The sequence below is a fragment of the Gasterosteus aculeatus genome, chromosome 11, assembly GCF_964276395.1.
Source record: "Gasterosteus aculeatus chromosome 11, fGasAcu3.hap1.1, whole genome shotgun sequence".
In the NCBI taxonomy this organism is placed as follows: Eukaryota; Metazoa; Chordata; class Actinopteri; order Perciformes; family Gasterosteidae; genus Gasterosteus; species Gasterosteus aculeatus.
In genome coordinates this window covers 4274713-4295274 of record NC_135699.1, presented here as the reverse complement: position 1 = coordinate 4295274, position 20562 = coordinate 4274713, and the positions used below count along the sequence as shown (strand labels likewise).

Below are 20562 nucleotides of genomic sequence, written 5' to 3'. Positions count from 1 at the left end.
AGGGGGCCGCTTTAGAATTAAACCAATAAGAATCCAGCTCCTCCGGGTTGGGCGGGACTTTCTCACAGCTACGACACGCCGCGTCATCAAGCCGGAACCGGCCGGTCGGAGTCTCACTGCGCGCCGCTGAGTTCAGACGCGCACTTGCTCCGGTCGTTGCGGTCGGCCGGAGGGTTTTTCCGCTGACTTTTATCTTAGACGGTGTCTCTTGTTCGGCCGCCTCGACGCGGAGGGACCCGCGTGTCCTTCACGAGGAAGAACGAACCACTTTTTAAATGTAATTTAATTGACCCGTCAATCCTTTGGGAAACCAGTCGTCCAATACTGAACTCAATGTGAAGGCGGGTAAGCTACAGAAAAAAATATTTTCAGGCTGTTTTTTAATTCTCTTTGTTTTGATAATTGATCGTTCAATGTTAATGTAATGATCAGACGGTTATTGGTGTTGTTTTTGTTGCTATTGGACTTTTTCTCGCTGACCACTAGCACCTTTTTGGTTGCAGCAGAATGTGTTTCCCGTCCAATTCTATTATAACCTTTTATGTGCAGGTGTGTTTGATTCAACCCTGCAAACATCCATTCCATCCAGACTGATCAGAAAAGCTGATGTCACCGGCCTTTTAGACCCACTTTTAGGCCGATTTGATTAGAAAGATTTTTATTGTCCCGGAAGAAATTTGTTTGGAGACTGTGTGTCAGCAATTAAGAAATACAGACAATAACATAGAGCACACATGAAGTACATCCACACACTGTCGCCAGCACACCGATACATTTCACAATTCGTAGAACACACACGTAGTGTGTAGGTAAGATCAAACCTAAATAACGATAAAAGTCTGCGTTGCAGTGATCAGGCTCCGGACAGCTCGCCTTTTAGGGCTTTAATGGCAAACGGGACTAAGGAGGTCTTAAAGCGGGTGAGCCTCCACTGGGGACTCTGGTATTCAGGGTGGAGGACATGGGTGGGGGTCACAAATACTCTTCTGGGCCTGTCCGGTGATGGTTTCATGGAGGACGGTCTGCAGTGAGGGATGCTCTCTGACCCCTTGGTTTTCATGGCGAGCGCCGTGTTCCAGCTTTCCCCAGATGGATTAAGCAAAAACACACACACACACACACGCGCATGCCCGCTCACACGCATTGGTTCATCATGTGTTCACGTGCATCACATCCCTCCTAATATGTAGCGCAACGATCTTCCGTTGGTTAATGAGTAGCAGTGTGTTGCCTGCAGTGGAGAATAGGAAGCGCAGCGTCGGTCAGGTGATCAGTGTGTGTGTGTGGGATCATCTTCAGCCTGTAAGTGAAACACAAGAACAAAGAGCGAGACCGGCAGGTTTGACCCAGGGCCGATGACAACGACCCCCGCTGGGATCCAGACCCCAAAAGAGGACGTACGAAAAGCACCCAGCGCTCCCATTGGACAAGACGCCGTCACATGACCACAACCTGACAAAAAAGGAACGAGGCAATCTTCCTCCTCCGCTGAGCAACAGATGATTTTCTTTAATTTAGTCTTAATTTTGCTCGACGAACCAAGAGTTTTGCCTTGACCCCAACCCCCCCAAACCCCCGCCACCCGTTTTCCTGGTGTGTTTACTGCATTTATATGGTGGTGTATCGACATACGTGGCCAGTACCTTAAACCTTCAAAGATTCTTTACCCCTAAGGAGGAGACAATTATGAGACTTGATTTATAGTTTTGGTTATCAGTCCCTGTTCCGTCAGCGTGATGCCCCGTTATTTATTTAGTGAATTATCTAAATGATTAATTTAGTTTTGGTTTTAATTCATTCAGACTTGCTATTAATCCTCTGCTGCTGCATACCAAGACCGCGTTATAACGTCTGCTCCTCATTTCTTCTTCTTTTAGGTTTGGAAACATTTCAGAGTGGACGGCAGCAGAGCGACGGATTGAAAAGGGGAGACGAGAGATGCTGAGTGTGGAAAAAAGATACTGAACGTCCCGCAGAACTATGGAACTGTCACTGGTGGGTTTTCCAGCCTGAAAGAAGTGATGCAGACTTTTGTTTACCTGATAAGTGCTGCAGGTCACTTTCTGGGCCTGTTTGGGTTGGAGGTCAGGGCATCCTGTCTGACTAATGACCCCATGCTGACTTATGAACAGTTTCACCCTCCTCTGTGTGACCGGACAGACAAAGTCCTGGATTATTACATTTAGGGAGGCAACTGTGTTGTTAAATCACAGCTTAATTAATTAATATATAATTAATAACGGCTGCAGTGAACAGTTTATTTTTCACTGACTTTGTATATGCTGTGAAATGTGCTTCTTTTTGGAGGCTCTCCAAAAATGTCATTGATAAAAGATGAAATTAATACCCTCAAATGATCGTTTCTGGAGAACGTTTACTTTTCACACATTAAAACCGCTAATTAAACTGCTACAGCAGCCACTTGTGTTGCATCTTCACTACAGTTAGTGATAAAGCGTTTAGTGTTTCAACTTATCAAGAGCCGTGCGACACAAATCCAGCTCCGTTATCTCATTGAGACATTCGTAAGGAGCTCCGGTTTGAATCGCATGTCCATCCCTCAGGCCCACCCGGCCATCAAAGCCTTCCTGTGTGGCTGCGTCAGCGGCACCTGCTCCACGCTGCTCTTCCAGCCCCTCGACCTGATCAAGACCCGTCTGCAGACTTCGCAGAGCGGCCCGCAGCCCGGGTGAGTCATGTGACCGTATGACATCCCGCCATATTGCCTGGACCGGTTGACTCTCAATCTGAGCGTTCGTCTTTCAGCTCGCGCAGAGTGGGGATGGTGACGGTGCTGCGGAGCGTGGTGCGGACGGAGCGGCTGCTGGGGCTGTGGAAAGGCGTTTCGCCGGTAAGCGCATCCTCGTCGCCTCTTTACTGCGTCCCGTTGGAAGTCTCCAGCGTGTAACGCTTCACCCATCCGTCACGCCTGCAGTCCTTCGCTCGGACCATCCCGGGAGTGGGCGTCTACTTCAGCACCTACTACTCCCTGAAGCAGCACTTCCTCCAGGACGGCAGCCCGGGGGCCCTGCAGGCCGTGCTGCTGGGGGGCGGGGCCCGCACGGCGGCGGGTGTCTTAATGCTGCCGGTCACGGTCATCAAGACGCGCTTTGAGGTAAGCGCCGGTGTGCGTGTGTGACCTTTCCGCGTCCGGTCTGTGTTCGTCGCAGCTGCCAGAAGCTTTGACCATTCATTACAACTTCAAACATCCATCTGTTATCCAACTGTATTCACCACGAATATGTTACTCGTGGCTAATTTGCCTCGAGCAAACTAGTTTCTAATTAATTTTCATGCTCAATTAAAATCGGTGGAGTCAAACCCAGACACAAGATCGGAAGACAAGCCGCATTGTGTTTTTTTTTTTTTTGTTACAATATGTGTGTTTTTCAGTGCGGCCGGTACAGTTACGGCAGCGTGAGCGGCGCTCTGCGCAGCGTGTGTCGGACTGAAGGTCCCGGCGCCCTGTTCTCCGGCCTGATGGCCACTCTCCTCAGAGACGTCCCCTTCTCCGGCATCTACGTCATGTTCTACAGCCAGGCCAAGGCCTCGCTGCCGAAAGGTCAGCGAACGCGCCGAGGACCTTCAGCAAACCTAGCAGCATGTCATTGTCATTACCGAAATCCAATTGAAGGCTGAAAATAGATTTAACTCTTGTTGCTTTCATTTAAATCAAATAAAAATTGTCTTATCTTCCTACAAGAAATCCGCACGTCTGGCTCCGCCCCCCTGGCTAACTTTACTGTTGGGATCCTGTCGGGGATTCTGGCCTCCCTGATCACCCAGCCTGCTGACGTGGTCAAAACCCGCGTCCAAGTCAGTCCACAGCTGAGGACAGCCGAGGCCATCAGAAACATCTACGTGGTAATTGTCTCCCTGCCGATCAGAACCCGCCTCCTCTTGAACCGACTGTTCAATCCCCCCCTTTCTCTCCCCTCTCTCTCCCTCTTAGGAACACAGACTCCAGGGGTTCTTCAGAGGGGCGGTTCCTCGGGCGCTGAGGAGGACCCTGATTGCCGCCATGGCGTGGACGGTGTACGAGCAGATGATGGCCGGCTTTGGTCTCAAGTCCTGAAGGGGAACAGCAAAGAAGCTGAAAGAGAGAAGGGCACAAGGGACGAGCGAGGACGTCAATGATTCCAGGAAGCTCCTCGTGAGAGCTTAGAGAGGTGGACCGGTGAATGAAGACGGTCTGCGCGCGGTTTACGGATGAGGAGACGTTGGAATGGCTGATGTTCAGGTGTGATGTGATGCCCAGTATCGCACATCAAGATTGTGATCATTGCTGGTTTTAGGAACACCGCTGAACGGGCGTGAGCTCTGAGAGACGGCAGAGACGCACCGTCCCTCGGGACGGGGTCCCAGATACAGATCAGACTTCTGCAATGAACTTTGACCTTTGCAGTTCTGTTGCATGCAGGGTTTAAAACCCGGAGAGACTCTTGAACGCCTCTGCAACATCACGCTGTTGTTTTTATTCTTCAAATAATGTGCTTGTTTATTAACTCATTACATTCGTCCGCCTTCAAATGTTTTATTTCTCCGACGTGTACTTTTATGCAAAGTTATTTACCGTTTTAAAGATCTTCAATAAAATGTTTTATATACCCTCTTTTTCTCAAATCTTAATTAGCTTGTTGCCTTTTAACTTGGTTAGGTGCAGAATTCACCAGATTGAATAATATAGCGTGTATGTCCATCTATGATCCAAATGGCACTTAGCACAGTCTTATGATGCTCATGGACTTTGTTACTTTACTCATCAATTGGGGGAAACAAAACAATAGCTTCACAAGTAATCGATCAGGAAGATGTATTGGTCAGCAGGTTGTAGCAGACTGCCAGAGCTGAAAGGCCAAAGAGTTCTCACAGGGCTGTGAGGTGGAGATAAGCTGCTCAGGGGGAGGTGACATGTGGAATGGGACATACGGGCAAACAGTGAAGGATTGTCAAGTTTAAAGTAAGACAGTGAGCTGTGCAGCTTGAGCTATCGGCTGAAATAATGAGTTATCAGAATTGTATTGTTACGTATGTACAAGGAATTTGACACAGTGAATAAAAATGAACATCCAACAAAATTTAAAAAAGAAATACGGTAGGCTATATATTTTTAGAGTGCTGTCAAAACTATGACTTTTTATCTGATTTTAATTCTGATCTGTATATTCAGGAATTAGGAAACATTTATTGTCATAATGTCAGACATACAAGGACTTTGACTTGGCCGTTGGTGCATAACAGCAGACAGTAATGGACAATGGACGACAAGACCACCGTGCAAGAGGAATGAATTATAATGCTATGGATTAGTTTAAAAATAAAAGTTAAAGTTAAAAAGATTAAACAAATTAAAAATAAAGTGCACCAACGAACACATTAGCAACCTACACATCTCTTATGTGAAGGCTTGACATCTATAATCTTTGTCTTTTAAATGTAATTTGACTGCAGAAAAAAGCTGTTCAGCAGTCCGTTGACTTGATCCTGACTGAATAGTGGACCATAGTTTGCTGGTTGAATATAAAATGACTAATGACTCTTCATGTTCCCAGAAAACTCGAAAAACATGTTATTCACCGTGTGAGGCGTCCCTCCCTTTGTTATCCTTATTTGTGGCATCGATTGCCTCCAATGTCCTTGACATCCTCCAATACACTTGTTTGGACCAACACATATTTCCCAATGAACCGACCTGTCCCACCTGCTCGCGTCCTGTCCCCGCGCGGTTGTAATCGGTAGCGTCCTTTCAGAGTAGAGCACAACAACCCTGCACAAGACCCACTTTATTGAAATGATTGATCAGCTCGTTGCGGCATTGTGTACTTGTCCCTGGAAGCCATTATCTTGAGCAAACACAGTTGCAACACAGGTCAGCGTCTCGGCGTTGTCTTAATATGGTCTTTCCATCTGCGCTGTCTTAATATGGGACATTCATCCGCCCTGTGGTTACCTCCGCTCCCATCGCCACAGCACGTCCCCAAGGACGACGCCGCTGCCGCCCCCTGGCGGCGGATGTGGGGAATCCATTTCCGCCCGTTGCAATAACCAACCAATCACAGGCTTTTCAGATCTGGTATTAATACCACGTCATTTCCTCCCAGCGTCCTCTTTTTCACCGTGTGGTCAGATTTCCATACGGCGTTGTTTCGTGGTGAGTTTTTATTCCGTTTTTATTTCGAGAATACACCATTAAGTGACCCCTAAGATATACAGTAGCCATAGTTTACGCATAAAGCACGCTGTGAGGCAGTACAAACCCCACCTATCATGTATATTTCATCTAAAATTATGAAAAAGAATATATGCTAACCTGCATAGCTAACCTGTTAGCCGTTGACACGCGCTCATCTCGTAGTGTTCCGCTCGTGCTCGGCTCTTTGCATCTGTACCAGATCATATTGGCAGATTACCGAAATTATTTAAAGACACTCAACTACAATGAAATTACGGATTTTAGGATTTCAATAAGGTGAAACACACTTCTTTAACAGTGTTTTACGCTCCTCCCGAACCAGGATGCGAGTGTTAGCGTCGTAGTGTCTAGATGGCAGTTAACGTCACGTACTCCCATAATTTGTACATCGACGTTCGGTATTTATGCACAAACTCGCTGCTATTATCTGACCTATGCTTCTCATCTTCTATGCAGCTCTCCCATAACTCGTAACGCAGGGAAAGCGGTCACGATGTCCGGGGGTCTAGATGTCCTTCAAATGAAGGAGGAGGATGTGCTGAAGTTCCTGGCCGCAGGAACTCATCTGGGAGGCACCAACTTGGACTTCCAGATGAATCAGTATGTGTACAAGAGAAAAAGCGACGGTAAGTTGAAGTGAAGCAGACCAAGTCTTTCAATATGGTCATCTGCCCCGTGGTAGTACTTGAGTAATGAAGTGAGACCTGCTCTTTATGCTTTTGAGGTCTGTCTGTCAATCACCAGGTGTGTACATCATCAACCTGAAGAGGACCTGGGAGAAGCTGCTGCTTGCTGCCAGGGCCATTGTTGCCATTGAAAACCCGGCTGACGTTTGCGTCATCTCGTCAAGGAACACTGGGCAGGTAAAGATCGCTTATGATCATTTGTTGTCCTGTACGTGATGTGGTGATTGCCCGTTTACATCGCCACACGCGAGAATAAGCACTCTGTTAAAGCCGGGCACTGATGTCGGTGTTCCGGTGTCGGAAGAGTGCGAGAGTGAGCCGGCCGGGTTTTCGCTAACACCATTAGGACAATTGTCCCATGACTGGAGTTTGATAGTGACCTGAGCCACATTTATGTGTGTAATAAGAAGATCAGTCAGAATTTCAATTTGAGACATCCTGAGTAACTTGTTTCTGACCCCGTTTAGAGAGCTGTGCTGAAGTTCGCCTCCTCCACCGGTGCCACCACCTTCCACGGTCGGTTCACCCCCGGTACATTCACCAATCAGATCCAGGCAGCTTTCAGAGAGCCCCGTCTCCTGATTGTGACTGACCCTCGTGCTGACCATCAGCCACTGACTGAGGCCTCCTACGTCAACATCCCCACCATTGCCCTGTGCAACACGGACTCCCCACTGAGATATGTGGACATTGCTATCCCCTGTAACAACAAGGTGAGGTCATCTGAAATGCAACTCTTATTAGCTTTCATCTTGCACACCGTTAGAGCCCGGCGCTGTCTCGTCTGTGCAGTGCTGGGTGTAGGATGTGTGCTAAATGATAACGCTTGGCCTCACTCTGCCTCTCTAAACAACTCAGGGGGGGTCAGAGTGGAGGTCTTGCTACAAAAAGAACGTTTACATGTTTGCATCTTGTAAACAGTTTAATAAATATAGCTTTTCTTATACGGTATACTTATTTGCGACTGTTTGCAGGGTCACCACTCTGTCGGTCTGATGTGGTGGATGCTGGCCAGGGAGGTTCTCAGGATGAGGGGAACCATCTCCAGGGAACACCCATGGGAGGTCATGCCAGATCTGTACTTCTACAGGGACCCCGAGGAGGTAAGACCACCCCAGTGCACCGTACAAACTGTAGTGGCTTGAGGTTGCTGTGGTTACATAGGTGGTTTTGCACACTCTTAACGTATAAATATTTGATGTAGATTGAGAAGGAGGAGCAGGCCGCAGCTGAGAAGGCTGTTGGAAAGGAGGAGTTCCAGGGTGAATGGAGCGCCCCCGCTGCAGAGTTCACCCAGCCTGAGGTGGCCGACTGGTCTGAGGGTGTTGCTGTGCCATCTGTGCCCATCCAACAGTTCCCTGCCGCGAGTAAGAGTCCTTCTGATAGACCACTTAATCCGACCTGCCACTAAATGGTTGAACTTATTTTGATCTTTTTATTCAATCTTTTTAGCTGCTGCTGCCGCCGCTGCTGCTGCTCCAGCTGTCAAGACAGGTGAGGTGTTTTTCATTAAGTTTAACGTAAATCTTTAAATTGTTAATTTTCCTACTTGATGCTAAATCTTTTTTCCTGCAGAAGACTGGAGCACCCAGCCTGCCACAGAGGACTGGTCCACTGCCCCCACTGCCCAGGCATCAGACTGGGGTGGCGCTGCTGCCGATTGGTCTTAAATCAGCAACGATGGCAACAATAAACAGTGTTTCACACTTTGACTGTTTCTGTTTTTATTTAACTGGTAGGTCCTCAAGGTGGTTTAGCTGAAATTTTCAGTCTCAATGAACTTGTAACCATGAAGACTGGTTCTTGTAAATACAAAACTGTTTCAGCATAGTACAACACTGAATCTGTCCTACTGATACACCCAAAATGTTCCTTACCAAGCATTTGGTTACAGTAAAGAATTGAGCACAACTGTCAAAATACAAAGTCTAATGAGAAGTGGAACATTGTGAGATGACATGACTGCTTTCAACGGTGTGACCTAAAGGCCTTTATGACACCAGCTTTGACAAATTGCAGGATAAAGAGCAACTGGAAGTATTGTCTTTTCCGCTATTGATAGCAAAGTTTGGGTTGGTTACGATTATCTTTATGTATTTCAGTTATAGGTTATTTTTGAGACGCCGGTACAAATTTGATCTCTGAATCCTGAGTGTCCAAAGCGAACATACAGATTTGCCATAATTAAACAAGCTTTTTAATTAGCAAAATATCACTTTCATCACTGATCATTGAATGCCGACCCGCACTCTCAGGCTGCAAAACTTCCTCCTTCACTGAGAGCAAAACACTCGACTAGATCACGACTCTTTGCTGGCCTTGCTCCTAAATGGTGGAACGAGACACCGGGACCGCAGAGAGCCTTCACATCTTCCGACTCTACCTCGACTAAAAGACTAACTAATTAAAGCACTGGCAAAAGTGCCATAAGTACAATTTATCTATAGCAAATTGGCCTATTTGAGAAAATTGCACTTGTTTCTTGTTCTGAGTTTGTATCCTGTTTGAATGCACTTATTGTAAGTCACTTTGGATAAAAGCGTCTGCTAAATGACTAATGAATAAGGGGACAAAGTCTGACTACATTCACAACACAAAACTGCCATTTTGTCTCTGGGTTAAGACCCCACACTACAAGGCATTTGAATTAATAGTTAAGATTTATTTTAAAAGGAAACTTTCAGAATTACATTTTCTAACCGATTATTGATCTACATGTTTTTGATGCTTTATCTTGACATGCACATACAATTATGCCAGCACAAATTGTGAATTCAGTAATTTTAGATTTTACCCCATATAGCTCGTACAGGATATGAAGATACTTAAACATCTGCTTTTGAAAGTAAAATGTAAAACATTTGAACTGCATTTTAAATGCAAAATTCTGGTTCTGGTTCCAAATCCGAATTTGGCATCGCAGCGTTAATTTGCTCTTTAAAAAATGTTTACTCAGCATCTGGATTGCAAAACTGTCTGATTTTATGAGAGTGAACTTCTGAAGCACAACTCTTGATGGTTTAATTTCCGGATTTTAAGGAACATGTAGGGCAGAGAGAAAAAAAAGCATATGTCTTCCGACGGAGTATGGACCGTCCGCACATGGCGGCCATCTTGGTACGGTCAGCTCGCTCACCCATAACATTGTGTTGGTAGTGGTACATGTCATTTAAATAATAATAACTTGCTCAATTTTCAACCGATTTTAAACGGTTTGTTTTGTTATAAATGTCAGGAATGTAGTAATGACATTGCATACTTATGAATAATGTTCTATGAAAACCCATGGTTATAATTATTCATAAGTATGCAGTGTAATAAATACATCTCTGTACAGGGTGGGGATTTCAACATGGAGCATTTCTTGATTTATATTTGTAAAGGGAATTTTTTTACCTATTTTAGAACATTATTCTATTTTTTTAGAACAAAACAGAATTATTCATAGTATGCATGTATGCAGTCGCATAACTTCAACGTTTATAACAAACCAAATCGGTTGAAAGTTATGGTTACTTAAACACAACACAATGTTATGAGTGCGCGAGCTCACTGTACCAAGATGGCCGCCATGTGCAGCCGTTCGACTCCGTTCGCCGGCAACGCAGATAAGACATCAAGCCTTTATATATATATATCTATGGAAAAACCACCACACGTCGAATTCCCCGCCGTAGTAAACAGTAGTGAGGCGTTCAGGGGCGCGGACATCCCGCCTGTACAGAACAATCGCCCCCTCCACATTCGCGCGTGTCGGTCAGGTGGGCGTGTTTCAGCACTGCCATTGGACAAAGGCTGTTCCTTCTCCTCCCCGACTTCCGCTTTCCTTTCACGCGCACGCCCAGCCACTGAATAATGATAATAATGATCAAGATGGCTACTACGGAACCCTCCTTGCGGTAGCTAACCACCAATTTCATGGAAGCGCGCAAAACTGTTATTTCGCACTGTTTAAGTCCCTCGTAGGGGACGGGGGCTCTGCCGGGGACAACGCTTTATGGATTAACACGCGCTGGGAGGAGATAAAAGTCATTGTGTTGCTCGCCACACACGTTCGGAGGAAGCTATCAAGCAGAGCAACTAGCTAGCTCCAACGTTACTTGTCCACCATCTCCAGGTTCTAGCTTTCCAGCCCGCGGCGGCCTCAGAGGAGTGCGGCGTGCCCCCCACCCCCCCTCCCGGTCGTCGGGCCGTCAGCGTCAGATGGCAGAGCCGAGGAAGGTGCCGTTCGTCACCATCTCCTCCTTCAGTACCTCGCCGCCGAACCCGGAGTCCGGCAAGAAACGCCGGCGCGAAGACGAGGCCGTCGAGATCACTTTCGGGAAAGACGGAGATGGAGGCGACGCCGCGGCGGTCGCGTCGGGAGGTGGCGGAGGTCCGTTCGGTAACGTCAACGCGAAGGGGGGCGACGCCGAGACCGCGGAGGTGAAACCCACCGTCCGCCTCCACCTCCCGCTGTCCGAGCCGAGCGACTGCGGGTCCTCCGAGTTCAACTACGGCGAGCTGGTCAACACAACTCCCACTCAGGTTAGCGGGAGCACGCCGCCGGGCACCATGATGATGGGGGGGAGGGAGAGGGAGAGGAGGGGGAGGAAGGGGAGGCAGCAGCCGCGGTGTCAAACTTTTGACGTGTTGTTTAGTCGCGCGGGTAAGTGGCGTCGACGAGGCTGTTACGAAGTCAATTAACGAGCACTTTATGCTTAATATTTATTAATTTATCATGGTCTTGGGCCAAAGACTTGTCAGGATATTTAGGTCGGAAATAAAAAAAAATATTTATATAAAAAATATTTTTTAAGGAAGTTTTAGTATATGAAGACTTTTAATTTCCTCTCGTGGGTGAAACCCTCCACCTGTGTCTGCCCCTCCGTGCTGGAGTCAAGTAGAGGAAGTATGATACACATTTGATTTAAGACACGCCATATTTATTCAGTGATACTTGGCTGATGGGAGCCGTCCGGGTTTGCTTGGTGAGGTGCTTATTTATTGCAAAGCGTCGAGCCAGATGTAGTGGATCTTTTTAAGAACAGTCAAAAGTTTCCAAGTTGTGGTTACAGCTTTGTGTGGTCGGAAAATCTCTTAATCTTGACACATGGATAGGGAGTAACCCTCATTTAGTAAATCGGACACCCCCAGATGTTTAATAGCTCCTTCAGGAGCCACAGTGGGCTTAAAAAAAACTTTTTCCATAGTTGTAGTTCACTTTGTGACTAGTAACCCGATCTTTATGCAGAGAAATCAGCCCCTTTTTAAAACATTCTGACTGCGGTTCAGAGCCATTTTTACGAGATACAAACATAAAAAAAGACACTTCTTCTCGCGTCCTAACTTTACCAATTTCTTATTTTTCCCCTCAGGTAAAACATGCAGGTTCAACAGTCCCCAAAGGACTCCCTCCCCCCCTGGACCCCAACGACCCCTTTGCTGACGATGACCGGGAGAGACGGGAGGTGGAAGCAATGGCCAAGAAATTTGAGAACAAATATGTAAGTCTCGTACTGTCAAGATGCTCACATCTGTTACAGCTGCGACAGAGTAGGCAATGTGCACAGTTACAAATGTCCGATGGATGGGGTTCAAATTAGGGCTGTCAATAGATTAAAAAAATGAACGAATTAATCTCACATTTGGAAATTCATTAATCTCGATCAATGGCGATTAATTAATGTTGTTGTTACAATGTTGTTTATAATGGACGTTCGTTTTAAAGACCAAATATTAAAGTAATCACTTTAGAAAGCGTGTATTTTAGACACTGTTGTTTAATTTTTAATTTAATTTTAAGCACAAAACTACATACATTTGAGCATCTTGAACTAGCAGCTCTTCCTGATGTCCTCGTGCACTTTGCTCTCAACTCTCCATCATTTGACGGCTGTGTTTGATTTGCCAACAATGTCCCCACATTTAGCCAGGACGTTCTGCAGACTGTGTGCCATGCAGGTTAGATGTTGAGATGGAAGTAGCCTAGCAGCTGGCTTAGCATAGCAGGGATTTAAGTGGTCCGTTTTCCACTTACCCCCCTTCAGATTGACACGTGGAGTAATCCCTCTGCACAGTTCTCCGCTGTATGTCGCGCCTCTGTTTGTTTTACTTCCAATGCAAAAAGCTCTCTCCATATTGATGTAACTGACTGCAGCTAGCAGCCGTTTTGTTTTCCGCTGTCAACTTCCGGGACCGGAAGTAAACAAACGACCGTTAACTACGTTAAAATATTTTGTTGCATTAGTCTAGGCCACATTAATCGCATAGATTAATGCGTTAATGTTGACGTCCCTAATTAAACTGCTTTTTTGTTTTTTCATCTGTTTGCAGGGGGGCGTCCCGAAGAAGAAGAAAAAGGACCGAATGCAGGATCTCATAGACATTGGTTATGGCTACGATGAGACGGACCCTTTCATAGACAATTCAGAGGCTGTGAGTTCCCTTTTTGCCAAAACATAAGTCAGTTCTGCATTCCACATAAGGGGGCAGGTGGTTTTAGCTTAGTTAAGCCCTCTGTTTTGGGCTGTGGGTTTACTGAGATCCAGGGCTGTTACTTTTTCATTGTCACTCAAATATTTTCTCAATTTATTCAACACCCATTTTGGTCTGAAAAAAAGTCTGAAAGTATTTAAAAGTGTGAATCAGCATTTTCCCCAAATAACAGGCTAACGTCCTTTGATGTATATTTTATATATTATATATATTTCCACCCGGGAAACTAACGGTAATCCTACTTCTCTTCTGGCCTCAGTATGACGAGCTGGTTCCTGCCTCGCTCACCACAAAACACGGAGGCTTCTACATCAACACGGGAACCTTACAGTTCAGAGCCGCGTCCGACTCCGAGGGCGAAAATGCCGGCGCCGAGGACAATCGCTTCAAGGTTTGTTCTCACCCCCCAGCACTCACTGAAGCACAGGCTGTGAACGACATCAAACGATGTGTCGTGTTCTCGTTTTATTCCTCCGTCTAAGAACGACCGTTTGCACCTGTTTCAGCAGAAGACGAAAGACGGCGAGGAGCGCGTGATAAAGAAGCGGCGGAAAAAGCAAGATGGTGGGATTCTGGAGGAAAAGAAACCCAGGAAGCTCAAAGTACCGAAAGCCGGGTGAGTTGGTTTTCCCTGCGATAAGTTTAAAGCACACAACAACAATGCTGTGAGGACGCATTCATTGGAACTTAGGTGGCTAGAATGGAAGAAATAAACTGTCCCTACATCATATGTTGTTCATACACTTTCTCCCTCTTCAAGGCGGAGTTTTAACAGTGTTGTCGCATTTACATATATTATAATATATATATTATATGATAGTATATCGGACCTGCTCCAGAGAGTGTAGAAGGTTTTTTGTTGTTTGTTCCCGGTGTATCCTCTGTATCTCAACATAAAAAACACACTTAGATACTTGCATGTAACATTTACCATTCACTTGTTATTAATTTGCCCCAAATTCCTAAAATTAACACAATTTTCCCCTGCAAGTAAATGGAACTGCTTTTTCTCCTCCATGTGCTCGGCAGAGGTTCGTCCCTTAATGTCCATCGGCCGGAGAAGAAAAAGAGGAAGAAGCTGATGAAGGACTCCATCCACCTGGCCAACATGCTGCGCCGCTTCACCAGGGAGAAGGAGGAGATGCGCAAGAGGAACACAGCTGCCGGCGGTCTGCCGCGTCCCGCCGCCGCCAAGGCGCCCAACGCCACGGCCGCACTCCTCAACGCTCAGTCCAAGGCGGCCGGCGGCGGCGAGTGCAACATCACCGACCTGACCGCCGACCCGGCCGTGATGTCGCTGCTGGGCACGGCCAACAACGACATATTGCAGGACATGATGGGCGACCTGGACTTCGCCATGCTGGACTCCCCTCAGCCCTCCAGCCCCCTGCAGGGAGAGAACGGCGCCTTCGGCATGGGACATAAAGCCGGGGGCGGGCGAGTGTCTCAGGGCAATGTGATTGCCCCTCCCCCTCTCCCCAGCGGACTCCCGGGTCCGCTCAGCAAGCGCATCGAGGACCTGAGAGCGGTAGGCGGGATCACGTGTGTTTGATTCGCGCAGCAGCTAAGAAATCTTTGGCTTTATTGATTCATCTGCTGTTCTTTTACGATTAGTGGTTCTGTTTACAACAAGAGCGCCATGATTTGAGCGACCTAAAGATGTTCTGTTTTTTTTATTCTAAAAAGGTGCACTAATACATCCTGTCAGTATTTGGCATAACAAGCTTAAACATCTCATCATTCTCACCCCTTTTCCGTAGCTGTGTTTTTTGTCAAGCCTGCGGCAGAAATCTGAACACATTGCTTGTCCCTTCACACAGGCGTCCCGTCTGTTCGACGCGGAGGGCAGGAAGAAGTTCTTCACACTGGACATGAACAACATCCTCCTGGAGTGAGTATCTTCTATTTATCTACGTAATGAGATGCATATATTTAAAAACAACAACACGGTTCTAAATCTCTGACACACGCCTCTGCGTGTCCTCGCCGCGCCGCAGTATTGAGTTGCAGGTTCAGGAGCAGCCGGTGGAGGTCCGCGCCGTCGTCTACTCCCACCTGGAGGCCTTTGTGCCGTGCAATAAGGAAGCCCTGCTCAAACGCCTCAAGAAGCTCAGCCTCAACATACAGGTGACTGCAGTCTGATCACAACATGTCTCTTTTTGAAAGGAAATTGGATTTGCTTTAAAATTGTAAAGAATTGAACGGCTAGAGGTCGCAGGTGTTCGTGGTGAAGGGACACGTTTGGCCATTGAATAATTCTCCACTTGCAGTTTGTTTCTATGTAATTGATTAGCAGATTGTGCTGAAGGCCTAGAATTGATGATTACGAGCTGCACGTTTTTTTTAAATGCCATATAGAACCGGTCCGGATGTATTAAGCGTGCGAGTGTTGTGAGGTTGTGTGTTTGTTATTTCTGACTGTGCTTCTCCCTGTTGCCCAGGACGACCGCCTCCGAATGCCTCTGCTGAAGCTAAAGCTGGCGGTGTGCAGCATGATGCCGGAGCAGATCGCCCGGTACAACATGGACTGCATCGCCAAGGTGGCAAAGTGAGGACGCTTGTCGGGTCGGCCGCGGCATATGTTTGCATTTAAAAAGAAACTGTATTTCCGTCCTCCTATAAAATGTGTTGTGATTTAATTAATTTTCATGTCCGTGCTTGCAGGCAGCAGTCGGGGGAGGGAGAGAAGAACGGGTCGGAGGATGATGACGAGGAGAAGCCGGGGAAGAGGGTGATGGGCCCTCGGAAGAAGTTTGTGTGGGACGAAAAACTCAGGTGTGTGTGTGTGTGTGTGTGTGTAACTTTTCCCCCTGAAATGTGAAAAAAAGATCATTTATCCATTGAAATGGTAGTTAATGGACGATGGTACTGAGAATAGAAAAGGCACTTGCACGTTACATTGCAACAGGTTCCACAACCACGGATCCTGTTTTTTTTTATTATGTCGCTTGTTTGCACTTTACTCCTTGCTGTTGACTCAGCAATGTCACTTTCCCCTCTGCTGGACTAATAAGGGATTATCTTATTTCATCTTAAAGTTATATAATAATCTAAGTTACGTTACTCTTAAATGTAAACCAGTCCCTGCTGGTTGTTGACTGGTACTTTTTGTTATTTCTGATCATTTAAACAACGATCATCATCATAGCCGCAGGCCACAACCATCCTTTCAAATTTGACTTCCACAGAGAGGAATGTGATTTAAGGGTCACGTTGCCTTTTTGTGTCTTTCTCCAACCTCCTTTTATTTCTATCCCTCCAGGCTACTACTATGCAATCTAGTGCGGGTGAAGTTGGGCTGCTACAAGCTGGAGGGCAAGAGCTCGCCGTCTCTGGAGGACTACCTCAAAGCCTTCATGGAGACCGAAGTCAAACTTCTGTGGCCTAAAGGGTGGATGCAGGCCAGGTACGTTGTGTTGGTTGGTATTCACTGAAATACCTGCAGCATTGTATGTCTTCAACTTGCTGTGTAGTACTTTTCTGATGTGTGTGTGTTTCTGTTTGCAGGATGCTGTTCAAAGAGAGCATCATGGCTCACGGTCACCTCACTGGCTACACGTGAGTCACGTGACTCTTGTTCACGTATATCTACAGATCAAACTCTGTCTGGATTGTTCTCACTCCTTTATGTGTGTTTTTTGTTTTGGTTCCAGAGCAAAGAAAAGGATGGTCACTACTCCCAAGGCCAAGCCAAAGGTAAGACTTTTATATCCACAATCGAGGGTTCAGTTTTTTTAATTAAGAAATGATTTGTTATGCTTATTCATGGACACTAGTCCGACCTTCTGTCCATTCATGTAACAATATGGATGGACAACGGACATTGAATATAATGTTCCTTTTACAATTCCAAAATTCTGTCTGGGTACAATAAGGGGGGGGGGTGGAGGATTATTCTGATTATTAATAGCTTCCTATGTGCTTGTGAGAAAGGGAACTAACAAATTGGCTGACTAAATGTCAATAAATATACATTTGGTATGTCATGTATGTCCCTTTACATGATGAATTACGGTGATGGTAAATGCAGCGTGTGTTAATGGTGTCACGTGTACTTCCAGGAGGCCGTGTGGGTCCAGCGGGCCACACCCTCAGCGGGCACCACTCCCTCCTCCGCGGCCCAGGTTGCCAAGCGACCACCTCAGTTGCCGTCTGAGCCCATATGTATCGATTCCCTGGACGACGATCTGGCGCCCCCCTCCCTGGACTCCATCTCCCAGGCCCTGGCCATCCTCGGCAACGCGGCCAAGGGCCTGGCCCACGGCGACAACCCCCCCTCCCCCGACAGACCCAAGGCCGCCGCCAAGCCCTCCTCGCTCCTCGTCTCGCCGCTCATCCAGCAGCAGCAGCAGCAGCAGCAACAGAAGAACTCTATCAGCACCACCGGCTCCAACGCACCTCACTACATCTCTACCTCTTCGTCCATCTCCACCTCTCTGTCCCGGCCCCTCTCTGTCACCTCGGCGCCGCTGCCCCCGGTGCGGACGGACGCAATGGGGGTCGCCAAGGGCACGGCGCAGGCGCACAGACTCTCACTGTTGAACACTCAGAGGACGTTGAGCGTGGCCAAAGCCAACATGCCGGCCTCTGCAGGATCGCCCAAACCGCGTCCGCCGCCCACAGCGTCCCCGCTCGTGGCGCCGGGATCAAAGGCGGGGGCCCCCACTTCAGGAATCTTCAAAGGCAGCAATAATAAAGCCGCCAGCGCTCATAGCATCACGTCGCCTCAGCCTCGACCGCACACCCTCATGTCGTCCTCGCACATGCTCCCCAAAACCTTCCAGACGCCTCGCCTGCCCCACGGCCCGCTGAGCAAATCCTCCCCAACTCTCACGCAGACTCTCTCAGGGGTTCAGACCCGGCCGCAGTCCAACTTCATCACCCCCATGCACGCCACCCTCACCAAGTCGGCCCACAGCAGCATTCCGCCGATTGTCAAACTCACGCCGCGCACCCTCAACTCGGCCGCGACCACCACCGTCTCGGCCTCGCCCTCCGTCTCCATAACGCCACGGTCTCAGGCAAACCCCCCAATACATCAGTACTCTCCCAAAAGCTCGGCCGGGTTCCGCGCGGCGTTCACGGGTGCCCAGGGAGGAGTGACCAAGCAGGGTCAAGTCAGCTACACTCCTGCAGGCAGCCAGAAGACGGCCAACATCAGCAGCACCAACGCCAGCCTTATTAACACCATGTCCGCAAGCAAGCATTCAGGACCCAGTGCCTCCCCCACAATAGTCTCTGCCAACCAGGGCCAGCGTCAGAGGATGGGGGGCGGGACACCTCAGGGGGCCAAGCCGGTCACGTCTGTCCCAGCGTCCTCTGGCTCTTCTCAGTTGCCACAGGTTTGTACCACTAGCGTGTTGGGATGATTGAAACCGGTACTGTTTTGTCCAAATGAGTTTTTGAACGCGTGTGCTGTGACATCACTCCCCACTCAAGCTATAAATCAGTCACAGTGGTTTCATTTATTTCGTTTGGATGCGGATGCAGTCGGGAATGAAGCGGTGGAGGCTGCGTGTGAAGGTGGTTGGCCTGTTTTTTTTTAGTGTTTGCACATCTCATCTGCAACCTTCTGTTCAGGCCTCCTCCTCCTCGGTGGCAGGCGGCGGCCTGCTGGGCTCGGCCTCCTCGCTCCCCCTGGGGTTCGGGATGCTTGGGGGCCTGGTGCCCGTGTCCCTGCCCTTCCAGTTCCCCCAGCTGTTAAACCTGCCTCCGCTGGGCGCGGCAGGCTCCAGCACGACAGCCGGCGGCTCGGCAGCCAGTAGCAGCGCGTCGTTCTCCACCTTGACCCAGAGTGAGTGGCGCACGCAGAATAACGGCCCAAATTGAGTATAACGCACCACACGTACATTTAAGAAAACTGTGGCAGGCTCTACATGCAACTTAGTATGTTTAATACTCGTGTTTAAACATTAGGGCCGGCTGTGTCGTCCGTTCTGGTGTCCCTGCACACAGTGTGTTTGTGTGTGTGATGTCATAGCACCATGCTTTATCATGTTGTGTGTCAAATGCGAGCTTTGTGATTGTTCTCCTGTTTTTATTATTCCATTCTGTTTGCTTTCTATCCCTACTTTCTCTACCAAAACAATGCCAATTTTGTGTTGTTACTCCACCTCACCCACCTAACTCTTCAATCCCCTCCTCCCATTGGCTGTGATCACCCGCCCTTCACCTCATACCATGTCGCTCTCTCTCTCCCTTGTGTCCCCAACCCTTCCTTGTTCCTCTGTCCTGTCTCCTCAGATCTGTATAAGAGTCTCCAGGCAGGGTCTCAGGTTGCTCTGCCTCCTCACTTGCAGCTCGCTTTCTCAGGTAAAATCTGAACCCTCCCTCCACCCTCAAAAGCCTGCTCCATTAACCCTCCCCTCTTTCCAAGCGTCTGGTGTTGTCCGTCTCTAGGTTGTCCTATTCGGTTACCTGCTTGTTGGTGGAGGCATGCCTTTTATACGTCATTTTTAATTTACATATCCATAAAAAGTTTCCAGTCCGTCGATGCTTTTCACTGACATTTCAAAAACTCTTTCCTGTCCAGATGTCAGTCAAAGCCAAGGAGGAGACGCCAAGAGGAAGACTCTATGATAGCGCTGGACTTCAGGGGACGCTGTCTAATAAAATGACCATGTGACGTGTTGGGACTGATTAACTTTTGGCGACAGACAGATCTGAAATGAGGACTCTGTTACACTTAAGATATTTGATCTGAAGAGAACGGCTCAACTTTTCGCAAACACCAGTTTAAATATAACTTTTTTAAATTGATTTGATAACTTTGAAATACTATTGATAGAAATTTTCAATGAAACACAATAAGGTTGGCAATGTTTACAAGATAGACCTATATCACTGTGGACAGGGAGGAGGAACGAGTGGGCTTTTTAGGTGTGTGTGTGTTTGAATGAGTGGTAGGTGGGATTGAAAGTGTGCCTTGTGTCTCCCTCTGATGCATGGTCAGTTTGTCCATTTGGTGCTGTTTTTAATCACGTAATTATCACTGATACCTGTAAGAAATGTAAACTGCAAATAGAATGAGCTTTGTTTTTTTTGGGCTGTACACTTTTTCATTGTACATTAATTCTTGTCTATAGAACTCAAGCCTACTTTTAATTAAAATCTTTCCATTGAAAAAAGACATTTGAAGTTGTATTTTCCAGTCTCACATTGATACCAAGTGAGACTGATGCAACAAAACACAAGTGGCGTCTAACA

At 47.5% G+C, this 20562-nt stretch overlaps 3 protein-coding genes and 1 non-coding gene across 9 annotated transcripts; all 4 read left to right on the top strand.

Moving 5' to 3' along the window:
• The first annotated feature begins 67 nt into the window (after nucleotides 1-67).
• Nucleotides 68-4610, top strand: LOC120827219 (mitochondrial glycine transporter A). Of its 2 annotated transcripts, XM_040189923.2 has the most exons (8): nucleotides 68-345; nucleotides 1878-1995; nucleotides 2565-2689; nucleotides 2767-2851; nucleotides 2936-3115; nucleotides 3394-3562; nucleotides 3704-3864; nucleotides 3953-4610. In XM_040189923.2, exons 2-8 carry the CDS (start codon nucleotides 1981-1983, stop codon nucleotides 4073-4075), a joined length of 858 nt encoding a protein of 285 aa, XP_040045857.1. In that variant the 5' UTR covers nucleotides 68-345; nucleotides 1878-1980; the 3' UTR covers nucleotides 4076-4610. The 2 variants fall into 2 exon arrangements, with proteins under 2 accessions (XP_040045857.1, XP_077940631.1); XM_078084505.1 differs by lacking the exons at nucleotides 68-345; nucleotides 1878-1995 and having other exon boundaries at nucleotides 2535-2689.
• Nucleotides 4611-5951: 1341 nt separating this feature from the next.
• rpsa (ribosomal protein SA) lies at nucleotides 5952-8591 on the top strand. Of its 2 annotated transcripts, none has more exons than XM_040189922.2 (8): nucleotides 5952-6151; nucleotides 6650-6819; nucleotides 6938-7056; nucleotides 7347-7592; nucleotides 7854-7982; nucleotides 8084-8246; nucleotides 8332-8373; nucleotides 8458-8591. In XM_040189922.2, exons 2-8 carry the CDS (start codon nucleotides 6687-6689, stop codon nucleotides 8547-8549), a joined length of 924 nt encoding a protein of 307 aa, XP_040045856.1. In that variant the 5' UTR covers nucleotides 5952-6151; nucleotides 6650-6686; the 3' UTR covers nucleotides 8550-8591. The 2 variants fall into 2 exon arrangements, with proteins under 2 accessions (XP_040045856.1, XP_040045855.1); XM_040189921.2 differs by having other exon boundaries at nucleotides 8455-8591.
• LOC120828537 (small nucleolar RNA SNORA62/SNORA6 family) lies at nucleotides 7133-7272 on the top strand. Its single transcript, XR_005713554.1, has one exon. It is a non-coding gene; the product is annotated as a small nucleolar RNA SNORA62/SNORA6 family (small nucleolar RNA).
• Nucleotides 8592-8595: 4 nt separating the features above from the next.
• Nucleotides 8596-20483, top strand: ubn2b (ubinuclein 2b). 4 transcript variants are annotated; one of them, XM_040189911.2, is made up of 17 exons: nucleotides 8596-11406; nucleotides 12237-12365; nucleotides 13195-13296; nucleotides 13616-13747; nucleotides 13866-13972; nucleotides 14386-14884; nucleotides 15177-15247; nucleotides 15354-15483; nucleotides 15798-15904; nucleotides 16021-16131; nucleotides 16619-16762; nucleotides 16864-16914; nucleotides 17010-17052; nucleotides 17418-18698; nucleotides 18937-19150; nucleotides 19600-19668; nucleotides 19889-20483. In XM_040189911.2, the coding sequence occupies exons 1-17, from the start codon at nucleotides 11083-11085 to the stop codon at nucleotides 19933-19935; spliced, it is 3561 nt and encodes a 1186-aa protein (XP_040045845.2). In that variant the 5' UTR covers nucleotides 8596-11082; the 3' UTR covers nucleotides 19936-20483. The 4 variants fall into 4 exon arrangements, with proteins under 4 accessions (XP_040045845.2, XP_040045843.2, XP_077940626.1 ...); XM_040189909.2 differs by having other exon boundaries at nucleotides 13863-13972; XM_078084500.1 differs by lacking the exon at nucleotides 19600-19668.
• The last annotated feature ends 79 nt before the right edge of the window (nucleotides 20484-20562 follow it).